Source organism: Odocoileus virginianus, chromosome 3, assembly GCF_023699985.2.
Source record: "Odocoileus virginianus isolate 20LAN1187 ecotype Illinois chromosome 3, Ovbor_1.2, whole genome shotgun sequence".
Lineage (NCBI taxonomy): Eukaryota > Metazoa > Chordata > Mammalia > Artiodactyla > Cervidae > Odocoileus > Odocoileus virginianus.
Genome location: NC_069676.1, coordinates 19,295,931 through 19,313,567, shown reverse-complemented (window position 1 = coordinate 19,313,567; position 17,637 = coordinate 19,295,931). Strand labels below are relative to the sequence as shown.

At 37.4% G+C, this 17,637-nt stretch overlaps 1 protein-coding gene and 1 non-coding gene across 6 annotated transcripts in view; one reads left to right on the top strand and one right to left on the bottom strand.

Annotated features, from left to right (window-relative positions):
* The window catches only part of KIF3A (kinesin family member 3A), an 84,464-nt gene that overhangs the window by 43,927 nt on the left and 22,900 nt on the right, over positions 1-17,637 (bottom strand). For all 5 annotated transcript variants that reach the window (XM_020888762.2, XM_070465045.1, XM_020888764.2 and 2 more), the window contains exon 5: positions 2,972-3,077. In XM_020888762.2, the coding sequence (XP_020744421.1) occupies positions 2,972-3,077 (106 nt within the window). The remainder of the gene's footprint in view (positions 1-2,971; positions 3,078-17,637) is intronic.
* On the top strand, positions 14,178-14,284 carry LOC139034503 (U6 spliceosomal RNA). The gene has a single exon (XR_011487049.1). It is a non-coding gene; the product is annotated as a U6 spliceosomal RNA (small nuclear RNA).

Genomic DNA, 17,637 nt, shown 5'->3' with positions numbered 1-17,637 from the left:
TACTACAAAGCCACAATCATCAAAACAGTATGGTACTGGCACAAAAACAGAAATATAGATCAACGGAACAAGACAGAAAACCCAGAAATAAGCCCATGAACCTATGACCAATTAATCTATGACAAAGGAGGCAAGACCACACAATGTTGGAAGTTGGTCTCTTCAACAAATGGTGCTGAGAAAACTGGACAGCCACATGTCAAAAAATGAAATTACATCATTCCTTAACTCCATACACAAAAATAAGCTCAAAATGGATTAAAGACTGAAATGCTAAAAGGGACACTATAAAAACTCCTAGAAGAAAACATAGGCAGAACACTCTCGGACATAAACCACAGCAACATCTTTTTTGATCCATCTTCTAGAATAATGGAAATAAAAGCAAAAATAAACAAATGGGATCTACTTAAACTCAAAAGCTTTTGCACAGCAAAGGAAACAATAAACAAAATGAAAAGACAACCCACAGATTGGGAGAAAATATTTGCAAATGATGTGACCAATAAGGGATTAGTCTCCAAAATTTACAAACAGCTTATGATGCTTAATAGCATCAAAACAAACAACCCACTCAAAAAATGAGCAGAAGACCTGAATAGGCATTTCTCCAAAGAGGACATACAGATGGCCAATAGGCACATGAAAAGATGTTCAGTGTCGCTAGTTACTAGAGAAATACAAGTCAAAACTACAATGAGATTTCACTTCACACCAGTCAGAATGGTTATCATCAAAAAATTCGCCAACAACAAATGCTAAAGAGGGTGTGGAGAGAAGGGAACCCTCCTGCACTGTTGGTGAGAATGTAAATTGGTATAGCCACTATGGAGAACAGTAAGACGGTTCCTTAAAAGACTAAAAATAGTTACTATGTGATCCTGCAATCCCACTCCTGGGCATATACCCAGAGAAAAACATGATCCAAAAGGATACATGCACCGCAATGTTCATTGCAGCAATGTATGCAAAAGCCAAGACATGGAAGCAACCTAAACATCCATCGACAGAGAAATGGATAAAGATGTGGTACATGCATACTATGGAATATTATTCAGCCATTAAAAAGAATGAAATAATGATATCTGGGTAGACCTTGAGAGTGTCATACTGAGTGAAGTAAGTCATAGGAGAAATATCATATGACATCCCTTATATGTAGAATCTAAAAAGAAATTATACAAATGAACTTACTTATGAAACAGACTCAGAGTCTTAGAAAATGAACTTATGGTTGGGGGGAGGTGGTGGGGGACTTAGTTAGGGACTTTGGGAAGGTAATGTACATACTGCTATATTTAAAATGGATAACCAACAAAGACCTATTGTACAGCACATGGGACTCTGCTCAATGTTTTGTGTCAGCCTAGATAGGAGGAGGGTTTGAGGAAGAATGGATACATGTGTATCTATGGCTGAGTACCTTTGCTGTTCACTTGAAACTACCACAACATTGTTAACTGGCTATACCCCAATACAAAATACAAAGTTTCATGTTAGAAAAAAAAAAGTTTACTTTCTATGTTCTTATCTTTCACCTCAAACTTCTAATTGCTGTTAGCAACATCATTAGTACTAAGCCCGGGAGGGGCTGGAGAGAGGGATCAGCAATATTGCAAAAGTTTTTTATTCTTTATAAAAAACTTGAAACTTACTAAAAAGAATGCCACTTTGTTTGCTTTCTTAGCAATAAAAGGAAGGCACTATAGAGCCAGGGTATTTTTTTAAGCTGAATATATATTTTTAATTTTTTAATTAGAGGATACTTGCTTTACAATGCTGTGTTGGTTTCTGCCTTACAACATGAATCAGCCATGACTATATATATATACACACACATATACACACACACATATATATATATATGAATTGAAGTGTAAGGTGCAAGTCACTCAGTCATGTCCAACTCTTTCCAACCCCATGGACTATACAGTCCATGGAATTCTCCAGGCCAGAATACTGGAGTGAGTAGCCAGTTCCCTTCTCCAGGTGATCTTCCCAACCCAGGAATCAAACCCAGGTCTCCTGCACTGCAGGCAGATTCTTCACCAGCTGAGCCACAAGGGAAGCCCATATGTATGCATCATCTCCCTCTTGAGCCTCCCTCCCAATCTCCCCCTGCTGATTCCTTGCCTCTCGGTTGTCACAGAGCACCAGGCTGGGCTCCCTGTATTATGCAGCAGCTTCCCACCAGCTATCTATTTTACACACAGTAGTATACATATGTCAATGCTGCTTTCACAATACGTTCCACCTTTGCGTTCCCCTGCTGTGGCCTACAAGTCTGTTGTTCTCTACATCTACGTCTCTACTGGTGCCCTGCAAATAGGTCCATCAGTACCATTTTTCTAGATTCTATATATGTGTGTAAATATACAATATTTCTCTCTTTCTGACTTACTTCACTCTATATAACAGGCTCTAGGTTCATCCACCTCAGTTCAACTGACTCACATTCGTTCCTTTTTGTGGCTGACTGGTTACTGCTGACTAACAGTGTAGATTCACATACTCACTCTGACACTTATTAAGTAGTATATGATCTTAGATAATTTACTTTAAATGTCAGTTTTCTCAGCCATAACATAAGAATTTAATACCTTAATAAAGTCCATTCTGAGGATTAAAAGAGACCATTCTTACAAAGCATTTGCACAAGCACTTACCACATGGTAAGTACTCAATAAATGTTACCAATATTATTACAGCTAGCAAAAGACAGTGATCCAAGAGTCTCAGATAACAGCATTATCAATAAGCAACAAAGTTTTAGACAGCATAGAAAGCAATCTGTGATATCTTTCATTCATATGCTTTATATCAGAGCATATATGCTTTCATAATCAAAGAGAAATTGTTTACAAGAAACCTAAAAATTCAATCTTTATGGTACAAAGTGCCATACCAACTTGGCTTCTAAACCAGACTACTCGACACGTAACTGTTTATCACAATTAAGCATTACACTTACGATTCTTGTGGCCCAGTGTCATAATTCTATCCATATCATCAGCATTATTGACCACATAAGCTGATAAATCCTTGATATAAACTCCCACATCAGGTCTTTCTTTAACCTAAAAAAAGAAAGAAATACAGATTTTACACATATATCCACAATTTTTCCACAGTTATTTACCAAATATCTACTACATGCTGGATACTGCTAGGTAGTGAGAACAGGGTGATGAACAAGGCAGAGTTTCTACACGGTGGAAGTAAAAATCTGCAGGGAGAACATACAAATAAATAATTACACATAAAAATTATTTTAACTGTGAATGCCATAAAAAAAAAAAATACAGGAAACTACAGGAGAATACATTATGGAGAGACAAGCTAGTGAAGCAGGAACTGGACAAGTTTCCCCAAGATGATGTTTAAGCTAAGACCTGAAGAAATAGAAGGTTCGATCTGTGTTAGAATAGGATGAAAGAGTATGTACAAGAAGCCTGAAATGAGAAAAAACTAGGTAATTTAAAAAAACAAAAACCAATTAAACAGACAAAAGCCAAATAAAGAGCAGGCAGCACAGGGGAAACTGGTGGGATATCCAGCTAAAGAGGTAAGCAGAAATAAGACTAAGCATAGTTATTGGACAAATTTGATCTTATTGAACTATAATTGATTTACAATGTTGTGCTAGCTTCTGGTATACAGCAAGGTGACTCAGATTACATACACATACACATTCTTTTTCATATTCTTTTCCATTATGATTATTACAGGATATTGAATATAGTTCCCTGTACCACACGGTAGGACCTTGCTGCTTTTTATTCTGTATATAATAGCTTGCACGTGCTAATCCCAAACCCCTGATCCATCCCTACCGTACTCCCCCCACCCTGGCAGCCACAAGTCTGTTTTCTATACCTGTGAGTCTGTTTCTGTTTCACAAGTAAGTTAATTTTGAGTCATATTTTAGATTCCACAAAAAACCAACATTGTGGTATTTGTCTGACTTGCTTCATTTAAAGTATGATAGTCTCAAGGTTCATCCATGCTGCTGCAAATGGCATTGTTTCATTCCTTTTCATGACTGAGTCGTATTCCATTGCACATATATACCACATTTTCTTTATCCATTCATCTGTCAATGAACATTTAGGCTGCTTCCATGTGTTGACTACTATAAATAGTGCTGCTGTTTATATTCTGACTTGGACCCTCTACCCACATCCTTCTCTGCTTCACCAAGAAATTAGTGTCCACTTAAAAAATATGCATAACCTAAAGTTACAAACTGTGTTTTTATTCAGTGGACATACTGAAGATTTCTCAGATGGCTCTGAGGGACTGTTCAAAAGAGGTAAGGGAGCATGTATATTTTCAAATTAGAGTTCTGACTGGATATATACACAGGAATGGAACTGCTGGGTCACTTAGCAACTCTATTTTTTAGTTTTCTGAGGAATTGCCACACTGTTTTTCCATAGTGGCTGCACCAATTTACACGCCCACCAACAGTGCAGGAGGGCTCCCTTTTCTGCACACCATCTCCGGCATTTACAAACTTTTTAATGATGGCCATTCTGACTGCTGTGAGGTGATACCTCACCGTAGTTTTGATTTGCACTTCTCTAATTATTGGTCTTTATCTTAACAGCAATTTGAAATCACTAGAGTATTTCACACAGGTGAGTGAAATAACCAGATCTATGGTATCCATGTAAAAATATTATCTTTCTGTGAGTAACTTTATGAGAACTTTGATCCCACTTGAAGGTTGTATTTAGGATATGTGTATCTAAAATACACATAGTATTTTAATACTAATTGAAAAATATACATAGAAATACAAAACTTATTTTACATGGACTAGAAGTCACCTCCAAAAATCAACAGAATACAGTGAAACTGAGGTAGAGGTTTGTGGCTGCCAGTGGGACAAGCCATTTCCACAGGTAGTAAGACCTCACAGACAAAGATAACAAAAGTTTAAAAAACAATATCAGATACAAAGTCACAGAAACAAATACTCTGAATTCTAGGTGTTGATTTTAAATCTAATTAGTTTGGGGTCTTTTTTATAAGACATATTTATACATTACGAATACTGCCTTTTCTCTGTCATGGGATATATGTTAACTCCTAATTTTAGTAACAGAAAATAAATGTGTTGATCTCCATAAAGCAATGGGTTTCAGACTGTGCTCTGACAAGCACTAGATGGCCTATTGGTGGCAATGAGGGGGCCACAGTTCAAGTCTGGGGTTTTTTAGACCCAGACAAATTCTAAAAAGAACTTTACTTTCATTTATTTTATAGACTGGACTTCCACATAAGGTGTGGTTTGATTCAAGTGTTAAAATGCTTTAAATCTTTATGTGAATATTACTGGTCTATACCAATGCTCAGAAAATCTATGTTAAAAAATAATGTGTATATTTCTAATGTGGAAAAGTGGTATCTCTGGGAAAAAATCATGCACTTGGATGTCATGAAAATGTCTGATTTCAATGAAAGTTTTTAATCATGTACTTTCACTTTCTATGCTTATCTTACTGCAGGTGGGAAACATTCTTCAAACTGGCATCAGTCTGCAAAGTCTAAGGTCATTTCCAATCACAAGTTATTAATTCTATATTCAATTATTAAGCATAAATTATATATGAAAGATGAAAAAATTGAATATGAATTCTGAAATAAAGCAGGACCCTGACACAAGATGGTGGAGCAGAAGGATGTGAGCTCGCACCATATCAAGAAAACACCAAAGTCATAACTAACTGGTGAACCACCACCCCAACAACAAAAAAAAAAAATTGAAACTTACCAAAACAGATATCCTACATTCAAAGACAAAGGAGAAGCCACAAGATATAGAAGGGGTGCAATCACAATAAAATGAAATTCCATATGCGCCAGTTGGGCAACATACAAACTGGGGAATAATCACCTCACAGAGGTGCTGCCACAAGAGTGAAAGCTCTGAGCCCCACATCAGGCTGCCCACCCTGGGCTCTGGCACTGAGAGGAGCCTGAGGAGCACAGGACTGGGGGAAGAGAAACTCTACTCTTGGCGGGCACACACAAGGTCTCACGGAGAACAGTATCTAGGGGAAAAGCAGTGACCTTATAGAAGCCTGGGCCAGACCTACCTGCTGGTCTTGGAGAGCCTCCAAAGGAGTCGGGGAGCAGCTATGGATTACTGTGTGGAAAAGACACTAGCAGCAATAGTTCTGGGAAGTACTCATTGATGTGAGCCCTCCTGGAGGCCATCATTTTCTCAAAAGACCCAACCCCAACCAATGGCCAATAAGGTGACTGTCTCCTTTCCCATGTTAGGGGAATTTTCAGCTGTTATCTCTTCAAATATTTTTTCAGGTCCTTTTTAGGACCCTGATGCAAATGGCAGTGTGTTTAATGTTGTCCCAGAGGTGTCTGATACTGTTATCATTTCTTTTCTTTTTTTTCTGTTTTCTGTTCCACAGCAGTGATTTCCAGTATTCTGTTTTCCAACTTATTTATTTACCTGTTTTTCTGCCTCATTTACTCTGCTACTGATTCCTTCTATTGTGTTTTTCTTTTCAGTTGTTGTGTTGTTCATCTCTGTTTTTTAGATCTTCTAGCTCTTTTTAAAAATTTCCTGTATCTTTTTGGTCTGTGCCTCTTATTATTTTTTGAGATGTTGGATCATCTTTACTCTCATTACTCTGAATTCTTTCTCAGTTAGAGTGCCTATCTCCATTTCACTTAGTTGTTTTTTTTTTTATAGTTTTATCTTGTTCCTTTGTCTGGGACATACTCTCCTGCCATCTCATTTTGTCTGCCTTTATGTGATTGCTGTTTCCATTCCACCAGCTGCAGGGTTATAGTTATGATTGCTTCTGCTATCTGCTCACTGGTGGATGAGGCTGATCTAAGAAGCTTGTGCAGACTTCCTGGTGGGAGGGAGGGTTTCTTGCCCACTGGAGGGTAGAGCTGGACCATGTACCTCTGGTGGACAGTGCTGTGTCAAAGGGTGTGTTTAACAGGCAGTTGTAGGCTTGGTAAGATTTTATGCAGCCTGTCTGCTGATGGGTGAGGCTGTGTTACTGCCCTGTTGGTCATTTGGCCTGAGGTGTCCCAGCACAGTCACCCAAGTCCAGAAGTACAGAAAGCTTCATGCAGGGTAAACTGAAGAAGGAACATGCCAAAACGAAATAGTAATCAAACTAACAAATAATAAAAACAAAGAGAAAATATTAAAAGAGACAAGCAACAAATAACATACAAGGGAATCTCCGTAAGATTATCAGCTGATTTTTCATCAGAGGCTCAACAGGCCAGAGGGAGTGGCAAAATATATTTAAAGAGATGAAAGGGAAGAACCTACAACCAGGAATACTCTACCCAGCAAGACTCTCATTCAGATTTGATGGAGAGATCAAAAGCTTACTAGACAAGCAAAACCTAAGAGAATTCAACACTAGGAGACCAGCTGTGCAACAAATGCTGAAGGAAAATCCCTAGGTGGAAAAGGACACAAATTAGAAAAAAGAAAATTACAAATGGAAGCACTCACCAGTAAAGGCAAACATACAGTAAAGGTAGGAAATACTCACACACAAATATGACATCATAATCGTAAGATGAGGAGAGCACAAAAGCAGGGTACTGGAAAGGACCAGCAACTGAAATCAATCTTATTTATATATAAACTACTATATCAAAACCTCATGGTAACAGCAAATCAAAAATCCACAATAGATACACACACAAAAATCAAAAAGGATTCCAAACACAACACTAAAATTAATCATCAAATCACAAAAAAGGAGAATAAAAGAAGGGAGCAAAAAGACCTACAAAAACAAATCCAACACAGTGAACACACATACCAATAATTACCTTAAATGTTAATGGATTAAATGCTCCAACCAAAACACACAGACTAGCTGAATGTATACAAAAACAAGACCTATATATATGCTGTCTCCAACAGATCCATTTGAGATCTAGGGATACATACAGACTAAAAGTGATGAGGTGGAAAAAGGTATTCCATGCAAATGGAAATCAAAAGAAAGCTGGAGCAGCAATCTCATATCAGACAAAACAGAATTTAAAGACTGTTATAAGAAACAAAGGACACTAACATAATGATTAAGGGATTGATCCAAGAAGAATATGTAACAATTGTAAATATATATGCACCCAACACAGAAGTACCTCAATATATAAGGCAAATGCTAAGACCAGGAGAAACTGACAGTAACACAGTAATTTTAGAAGACTTAAACACCCCACTTTCAACAATGGACAGATCATCCAGGCAGAAAATCAGTAAGGAAAAATAGGTCTTAAATGACATTGGAACAGACAATTGATTTTTATAAAGCATTCATCCAAAAGCAGCAGAATATACATTCTTCTCAAGTGTACATGGAACATTTTCTAGGAATGATCACATACTGGGTCACAAAGCAAGCCTCTGTAAATTTAACAAAACTGAAATCATATTAAGCATTTTTCTGACCACAATGCTATGAGATGAGAAATCAATACAAGAAAAAAAAAAAACTGTAAAAAACACAAATACTTAAAGACTAAAAAATATGCTACTACTAAACAACCAATGGATCACTGAGGAAACCAAAGAGGAAATAAAAAAATCCCCAGACACAAATGAACATGAAAGCAAGAATATTCAAAAGCTATGGCATGAAATGAAAGCAGTTCTAATACAAAGTTTACAACAATACAATCTTACCTTGGGAAACAAGAAAAATCTCAAATAAACAACCTAACCTTGCACCTAAAGCAATTAGAGAAAGAAAAAACAAAACCCAAAGTCAGTAGAAGGAAAGAAATCATAAAGATCAGAGCAGAAGTAAATGAAATGGAGACAAGGATAACAATAGAATAGATCAATAAAACTAAAAGCTGTTTCTTTGAGAAGGTAAACAAAATTGATAGACCTTTACCTGGACTCATCAAGAAAAAGAGCTCAAATCAGTAAAATTAGAAGTGAAAGGATTAATTACAATGGACACCACAGAAATAAAAGGGATCATAAGAGACTACACTACAAGCAACTATATGCCAATAAAATGGGACAACCTGGAAGAAGTGGACAAACTCTTAGAAAGGTACAACCTTCTAAGACTGAACCAGAAAGAAATAGAAAACAGGAACAGACCAAACCCATGTACCTATGGTCACATAATCTATGACAAAAGAGGCAGAAATATACAAAAGGGAAAAGACAGTCTCTTCAATAAGTGATGTTGGGAAAACAGGACAACTACATTAAATAAATAAAACTAGAATACTCCTTTATCACTATACACAAAAATATAAACCCCTAATGGATTAAAGACCTAAATGTTAAGGCTAAATATTTTAAAACTCTTAGAGGAAAACATAGGCAGAACACTCTGACATAAATCAGAGAGATCTTTTCAAATCCACCTCCCAGAGTAATGAAAATGAAAACAGAAACAAACAAATGGAACCTAATTAAATTTAAAAGCTTTTGCATAGCAAAGAAACCATAAATGAAAAAATAAGACTATCCACAGAAAGGGAGAAGATATTTACAAAGTATGCCACTAATAAGGCATTAACCTCCAAAATATACAAACAGCTCATGTAGCTCAATAACAAAAAAATTAACAATCTAATAAAAAATGGGCAGAAGGCCTAAATAGATATTTTTCCAAAGAAGACACACAGATGGCTAAGAGGTACGTGAAAAGATACCCAATATTAAAGAAATGCAAATCAAAACTACAATAAGATATCACCTCACATCCTCAGAATGGCCATCATCAAAAAGTCTACAAATAACAAATGCTGGAGAGTGCATGGAGAAAAGGCAACCCCCTGCTACACTGTTAGCGGGAAAGTAAATTGGTACAGCCACCATGGAGAACAGTATGGAGATTCCTTAAAGAACTAATACAGAACTATCATATGGGACTTCTTGGTGTTCCAGTGGTTGAGAATCCATCTCCCAGAGGGGACACAGGTTTGCTCCCTGGTCGGGAAGAATCCATATGCTGTGGGGCAACTAGGCCTGAGTGCCACAACTAATGAAATCCATGTACCCTATAGCCCATGCTCCACAACAAGAGAAAACATTGCAGTGAGAAGCCTGCCCACTGCAACTACAGAGTAACCCCCGCTCACTGCAACTAGAGAAAGCCCGCACACAGCCATAAAGACCCAGCACAGCCAAATAAGTAAACAGGAAAAAAAAAAAAAAAAAAACTACCATATGATCCAGCAGTCCCACTCCCAGGCATAAACTCAAGAGAAAAACTTAACTTGAAAAGACACATGCACTCCATTGTTCACTGCAGCACTTTTACAATAGCCAAGACATGGAAGCAACCTGAATGTCCATCAACAGAGGAATGGAGTAAAAAAGATGTGGTACACTTGTACAATGGAAAATTATTCAGCCGTTAAAAAAAAATGAAATGCCATTTGCAGCAACATGAATGAACCCAAAGATTATCATGCTAAGTTGAGTAAGTCAGAGAAAGACAAATATATTTGCTTACATGCAGAATATATACATAAATTAAAAAAAAAAAAAAGGTACAAATGAATGTATTTACAAAACAGAAAGAGACTCTCAGATTTCAAAAACAAACTTATGGTTACCAAAGTGGAAAGGCTGTGGGGGGTGCGGGGGGGCGGAAAGGATAAATTAAATGTTTCAGACTGACACATACACACGAATATATTTAAAACAGATAACCAACAAGGACCCAGGGAGCTCTACTCAACATTCTGTAATAAGCTAAATGGAAAGATAATTTGAAAAAGAACAGATACATGTACATGTACAACTGAATTACTCTGCTGTACACCTGGAACTTACCTAACACTGTAAACCAACCAGACTCCAATATAAAATTTAAAAGTTTAAAAAAAAAAAAAAGGACAGGACCCTGCAGGACCCTCCCATGTACAAAAGTCACTCCATGTTCCCTGCTTCTTGTTTGTACAAAAAGGATGTATAGTCTGCTAGGCCTTTTCTGAACTCCAAAGAGCAGAGTCAAGCAGTCACTAATTAAGGAAGGGAAGGAATACAAAATCAAAGAAAAAGTCAAGAAATTACTCTTTGTTGTTGCAACAATAGTTCATCTACAATCAGAGTCCTAGTTACTTCTGGAGGAATATATTCAACAATCTCATGCATATCTTAGAACTGTTCTGCAGAAACTAAGACCCCTATCCAGCTTGAGGATGACGACTACATGCTGACCACAAGAACTAGACCCCAGACTGGACTAAACCAGGAGGTTAATGATTTAAGACTCCTAAAACATCACCCTGTTAACTTACCACCAACCAATCAGAAGAAAGTCAAGCACCCTGCAACCCTCAACACAAATGTTGCCTCTAAAAACCCTTTCCTGAAGGACTTCCCTGGTGGTCCAGTGGTTATGAAAATGCCCTGCAATGCAGGTGACACGGGTTTGACCCCTGGTAAGGGAACTAAGATCCTACATGCCACGGGGCAGCTAAGCCCAAGCTCAGCAACTAGAGAATCCATGAGCTGCAATGAAGATCCCACATGTCACAACTAGGACCCCAGGCAGCCAAATTTTAAAAAAAAAACCTTCCCTGAAAAACAGTCATTAGCAAGTTTGTACCTTTTGAACAAGAGTTGCTCGTTCTCCGTGCTTGGCACCATGCAATAAAACACTGTTCTTCAGCCACTATGGAAAACAGTGTGGAGATTTCTTAAAAAGCTGGAAATAGAACTGCCATATGACCCAGCAATCCCACTCCTGGGCATACACACCGAGGAAACCAGATCTGAGACACGTGCACCCCAATGTTCATCGCAGCACTGTTTATGATAGCCAGGACATGGAAGCAACCTAGATGCCCATCAGCAGACGAATGGATGAGGAAGCTGTGGTACATACACACCATGGAATATTACTCAGCCATTAAAAATAATTCATTTGAATCAGTTCTAATGAGATGGATGAAACTGGAGCCCATTATACAGAGCAAAGTAAGCCAGAAAGATAAAGACCATTACAGTATACTAATGCATATATATGGAATTTAGAAAGATGGTAACGATAACCCTATATGCAAAACAGAAAAAGAGACTCAGATGTATAGAACAGACTTGTGGACTCTGTGGGAGAAGGCGAGGGTGGGATGTTTCAAGAGAACAGCATCGAAACACGTATATTATCTAGGGTGAAACAGATCACCAGCCCAGGTTGGATGCATGAGACAAGTGCTCGGGCCTGGTGCACTGGGAAGACCCAGAGGGATCAGGTGGAGAGGGAGGTGGGAGGGGGGGACCGGGATGGGGAATACATGTAAATCCATGGCTAATTCATTTCAATGTATGACAAAAACCACTGCAATGTTATAAAGTAATTAGCCTCCAACTAATAAAAATAAATGGAAGAAAAAAAACAAAAACAAAAAACACTGTACTTTCCCTCAACACAAACCCTTGTCAATAGAATGGCCTTGCTGTGTGACAGGCAAGCAGACCTAAGTTTGATCCAGTAACAATTTTGGGGACCATGAAGGGACAGCCATCTTGAGAGGCATCTCATCCATTGTACATGAGCCCCTGACTGACAGTGGCACTCAGATCTTGTCTAGCAGGTGCCAGAGCACCTCTGTCTCAGGGACACCCTAAGTGCTTACCACTAATGGCATCATTGGCCCATGGTGTTTTCCATTCCCTGGTAAAGGAAACAAGGTTCTGGTCCTGGTCTGTAAGAGCTCTCTAGTAAGTGGTGCAACCTCTCATGTCCAGGACATTCTTCCCTAGTGGGTTGCCTTGACTGGAATTTTACTTTTGGGAAGGGGGGAGGTGTAGGACTCTGTCATCTGGTTTTGAGCACAGTACCACTTTAATTGGACTTTCCTTTTCAGAACAAAGAGTCCCTTCATTGTCCAGCACTGCCTGAGCAGTAATCAAGAAACTCCCTGTTAGAGCAAGGCTCATCTGCACCCCCATTCTCATGCCAGGTAACTGTGACCCTGAGAAGACTCCAGATACTAATCTGCTAGTCTGTTTCTGGTAACATCACTCATGTGAAAGCATAATGGGTAATGACAGCTACGTTCCATCTTGTAATTCCCTAAGGTGTATTTTGCAAACCTGGAAGATCTTAAGCTGTACTCCCATGAAAAGAAAGACAATGATATTTAACTGTAACACCACATGGCCCCAATATTCTTTAGGCTCTGATGAACAATGACCCCTCAATTGTCTGTAGACTGTAACACCTACATTCAACTAGAACTATTTTTTAAAAAGGGAAGAAAATGGGATAAAATTCCTTATGTAAAGGTTTTATGGTATTGCATCAAAATGAACTTGACTTTTATCTTGGGCGTCTCAATACATGAGTGTGATTCTGTTCCCTCTCTAGTTTCGACCCTCATTAAGGGATCCTGGACCTGATTTGGGAGGAGACCCCACCATAAGGAGAGAAAGGAAATGAAAGGATTAATCGTTCTCAGATACCCCTGACACTGATCCTCATTAGAGGACCCTGGTCTTTACCTTTGTTAGACCCCTGGTAACTCAAATGTGGTCTAGACACTCATAGAAACTAACAGTTTAAATTCAGTCATGAGTCTGAGTCAGAGCTGGCAAGTTCATCTAGAAGTGAGGCATGTGAACGTGAGTGTTATATATTACTGTCTATGACTACTATTTGTTAATGAAAGCTCTTAAAAATTGGATGGTAATCCTAGCAAAGAATTTTTACCATAAAAACAAAAAAATTTAATTTGTATAACAAATATCTTGTGACACCAAAACAATGGATCTCAATGAAGGCAGTTACTCCCCTAACCAGACTGTTTTAGAAACTTGACGGGGAGTTTCTGGTTCAGTTAAGGACACTATTAGTATTTGTAGGCAGGAGACTGGGATACTAAACACCCTGAAGTAGGTAGGACGGTCACAATCATGAATGGTCCCATGCAACTTTGAATGTCCTACCAGATATTCACATGGGTGAGAAAAACAACTTATTAATTTAATTATCTGAATTTAGATCCTAACTCTACTTTACATATAAAGACAAAGTGCTTTCCTAAGGTAATAATAATTTAGAAATGCAGGAAAACTGAGGAAAGAACTATGTTATTTTCCTCAGAACTCTACCAAGAGCTAGACGCTATTGTAAAGGATCATGTCATTGAGTAACACCAAATAAGGTGTTTAGATTACCAATTCAGTGCTCGCTTCGGCAGCAAATATACTAAAATTGGAACGATACAGAGAAGATTACCATGGCCCCTGTGCAAGGATGACAAGCAAATTCGTGAAGCATTCCATATTTTTGAAACTGAAGCCCATTATACAGAGTGAAGTAAGCCAGAAAGATAAAGACCAATACAGTATACTAATGCATATATATGGAATTTGAAAAGATGGTAATGATAACCCTATATGCAAAACAGAAAAAGAGACACAGAAGTACAGAACAGACTTTGGGACTCTGTGGGAGAAGGCGAGGGTGGAATGTTCTGAGAGAATAGCATTGAAACAAGTATATTATCAAGGGTGAAACAGATCACCAGCCCAGGTTGGATGCATGAGACAAGTGCTCAGGGCTGGTGCACTGGGAAGACCCAGAGGGATGGGATGGGGAGGGAGGTGGGAGGGGGGATCGGGAAGGGGAACTCATGTAAATCCATGGCTGATTCATGTCAATGTATGGCAAAAAACACTACAATATTGTAAAGCAATTAGCCTCCAACTAATAAAAATAAATGAAAAAAATAATAATAATAAACTCATTAAAAAAAAAATTACCAACATACTTGTAATAGTCTGCATTTGTGGGTATTGCAGTCATAAAGATTTAAATATGCCTCTATTTATATATGTCATTGAGTATATCACATGTAAGCATTTATATTGTATATTGAAATACCAGTACTTTTTAAAAGTAATATTTTAATTGGACAGTACATTGGTATCTTTAAAATTATGTGTATAGATAGATTTCATCATCTATGAATTTTATTTCAGAATAATCAAAGGGGCATTACAAAATATATGATATAAAAAACGAGCACTGGGTCTAATGTACTTGAGAACCACTGACAAGACTGCTTCTGAGAATAAATATGATCTATAACTACTATTATAAAAATGGAAATGTTCTTTCCAAATGGTTTTTACTAATAATCTGTACAAATAACAAACTTTTAAAAGGTAAAAAGAACAGAATTAAGGGATCCATCAAAACCAACGATGACAAGAAAAAAGAAACTTATCTCTATATTTGTTATGTACACATTATCATTATGGATTAAGTCTTCATTAAGGTCCAACAAATTCAAATAATATTAACACCTAAGCCTGTAACATATTGCTCCAGAAGTTCAGTTCATATAGTAAATTTTTTTTAAAAAGCTAAAATTTATTAAATATTATGTGTCAAGCAATGATCTTAAAATCTTGTATTAATTTGTTATCTTTGGCAATAATCCTATAAAGTAGATACTATTATTATTTCCATATTCATGTGGCAAACCTAAGGCTCATAGATGGTAAGTAACCTGCTTAAGAGATCAGAACCAATATTGAAGCTAAGATGTTAAAACCTCAGAAATCACCCTTTAATTCTTAACCCATTTACCTTACATAAGCAAGTCAGGAAAATTCCTCTAGGTTTCATTTTTTTACATTAACAAAATTGAACTGCTGAAAAGTTAAATGAAACAAAATATGTACTACTACCACCATTTACTATACTAAATGCCTGTTGCTGCATTGTAAGAGCTTCTTAATAATAGTTATTCTATTATTCTACTGTTATTCTCAGTATATTCTACACTGTTTGACAATGGAAGCTACCACAATCCTATATTCTATTCTACTGTTATTCTACACACATCATTCTCTAATTATTTTATTGACAATTCCAATCAAAATTCCAATATTAATATTTTAAAGGCTAACCTTTTGTCTCATACACCAAAATCTTAATATATTTGGCAATAATTACTAGTCATCTACCACTAGATTCAGCAATCCTGTTTCAGGAATTTATCCTCAGACAAGCCTGCACATGTATGAAATGGTGTAATTACAAGGTTATTTAGTACATAACTGTTTGTAAGAGCAAAAGATTTTAAACAACCCAACTGTTCATCAGTAGTGGAGTGGCTAAGCAAACTAAAAGTTATGTCCATACTAAGGATACTATGAGGCAGAAAGGAAAACAAAGAATGAAGAAGCGATTCTCTTTACTTACATGGAAAGACTGCCACAACCCATTGCTCAGTTAAAAGAAAAAGCAAAGCACAATGAGGGGAGTCTTCTCAGTAAACGGCGCTGAAGGACCCCGGCGGCCCAGTGGTTACGATTCTTCACTCCCGCCTCAGGACGCTGGTGCGACCCGACTGGGGAGCTAAGACCCCACGTGCCGCACGGCTACAAAAAACTTCAGAATGGTGCTGAGACAGCCGGGTATCTGTATGCAACAGTGAAGCTGGTCCTCTGACTCACAAGGCATATAAAAAATTAACTCAAAACGAACCAAAGACCTAAATATAAAAGCTAAAACTATAAAACTCTTTGGAAGAAAACAAAGGCATAAATTTTTGTGACCTTGGATGAAGCAATGATTTCTTAGATGCAACACCAAAAAACACAAGAAATGAAACTAAATGTAGATAAAGTAAATGTGATCAAAATTGTAAACTTTTATGCTCCAAAAGGACACCATCAAAAAAGTAAAAAGAAAAAAAAAAGTAAAAAGACAATCCATAAGAGAATATTTTTGTAAATCCCTATTATCTGTTAACGAGCTTGCATTTAGAATATACAAAGAATTTTTGTTTAGTCACTAAGTCATGTCCAACTCTTTTGCAACCTCACAGACCACGGCCCTCCAAGCTCCTCTATCCATGGGAATTCCCAGGCAACAATACTGGGGTGGGTTGCCATTTCCTGCTCCAAGCGATCTTCCTGACCCAAGAACTGAACCCACACCTCCTGCATTAGCAGGTGGATTCTCTGTCACTGAGTCACCAGGGAAGCTCCATATAAAAAATTATTAATATTTAATTAAAAAAATAAGGGCCCAATTAAAAATGAATAATGGATCTGAACTGAAATTTCTCCAAAGAAGATACACAGATGGTGTAAAAAGATGTTCAATGTCACTGGCCATCAGGGAAGTAGAGATCAAGCCCACAAATGAGATACCACTTTATACTCACTAAAATCGCTAAAAAAAATGACAATAACAAGTGTTGATAAGGATATGGAAAAACTGGACTCCTCATACATCACTGATAGGAACGTAAAATGGTACAGCCACTGTGGGAAACAGTCTGGCAGTACCTAAAAGTAGAATTACCACATTATCTAATCACTGCATTCATTGATACATAACCAAGATAACTTTTTTTTTTCAAGAGAACTTTAAAAATATACAGTTCAAAGATGCTGAAGGTTCAGTTCCAGACTGCCACCATAAAGAGTACCATGAATTTTTGTTTCCTCAGTGGATATAAAAGTTATGTTTACACTATACCATCCATAGACTATAAATGTACAATAGCATTATGTTTAAAACATGTTTGTACCTTAATTTAAAAATACTTTATTGCTAAAAGAAATGTTAACCATCATCTGAGCCTTCAGCCAGCCATAATCTTTTTGCTGGTTGGAAAGTT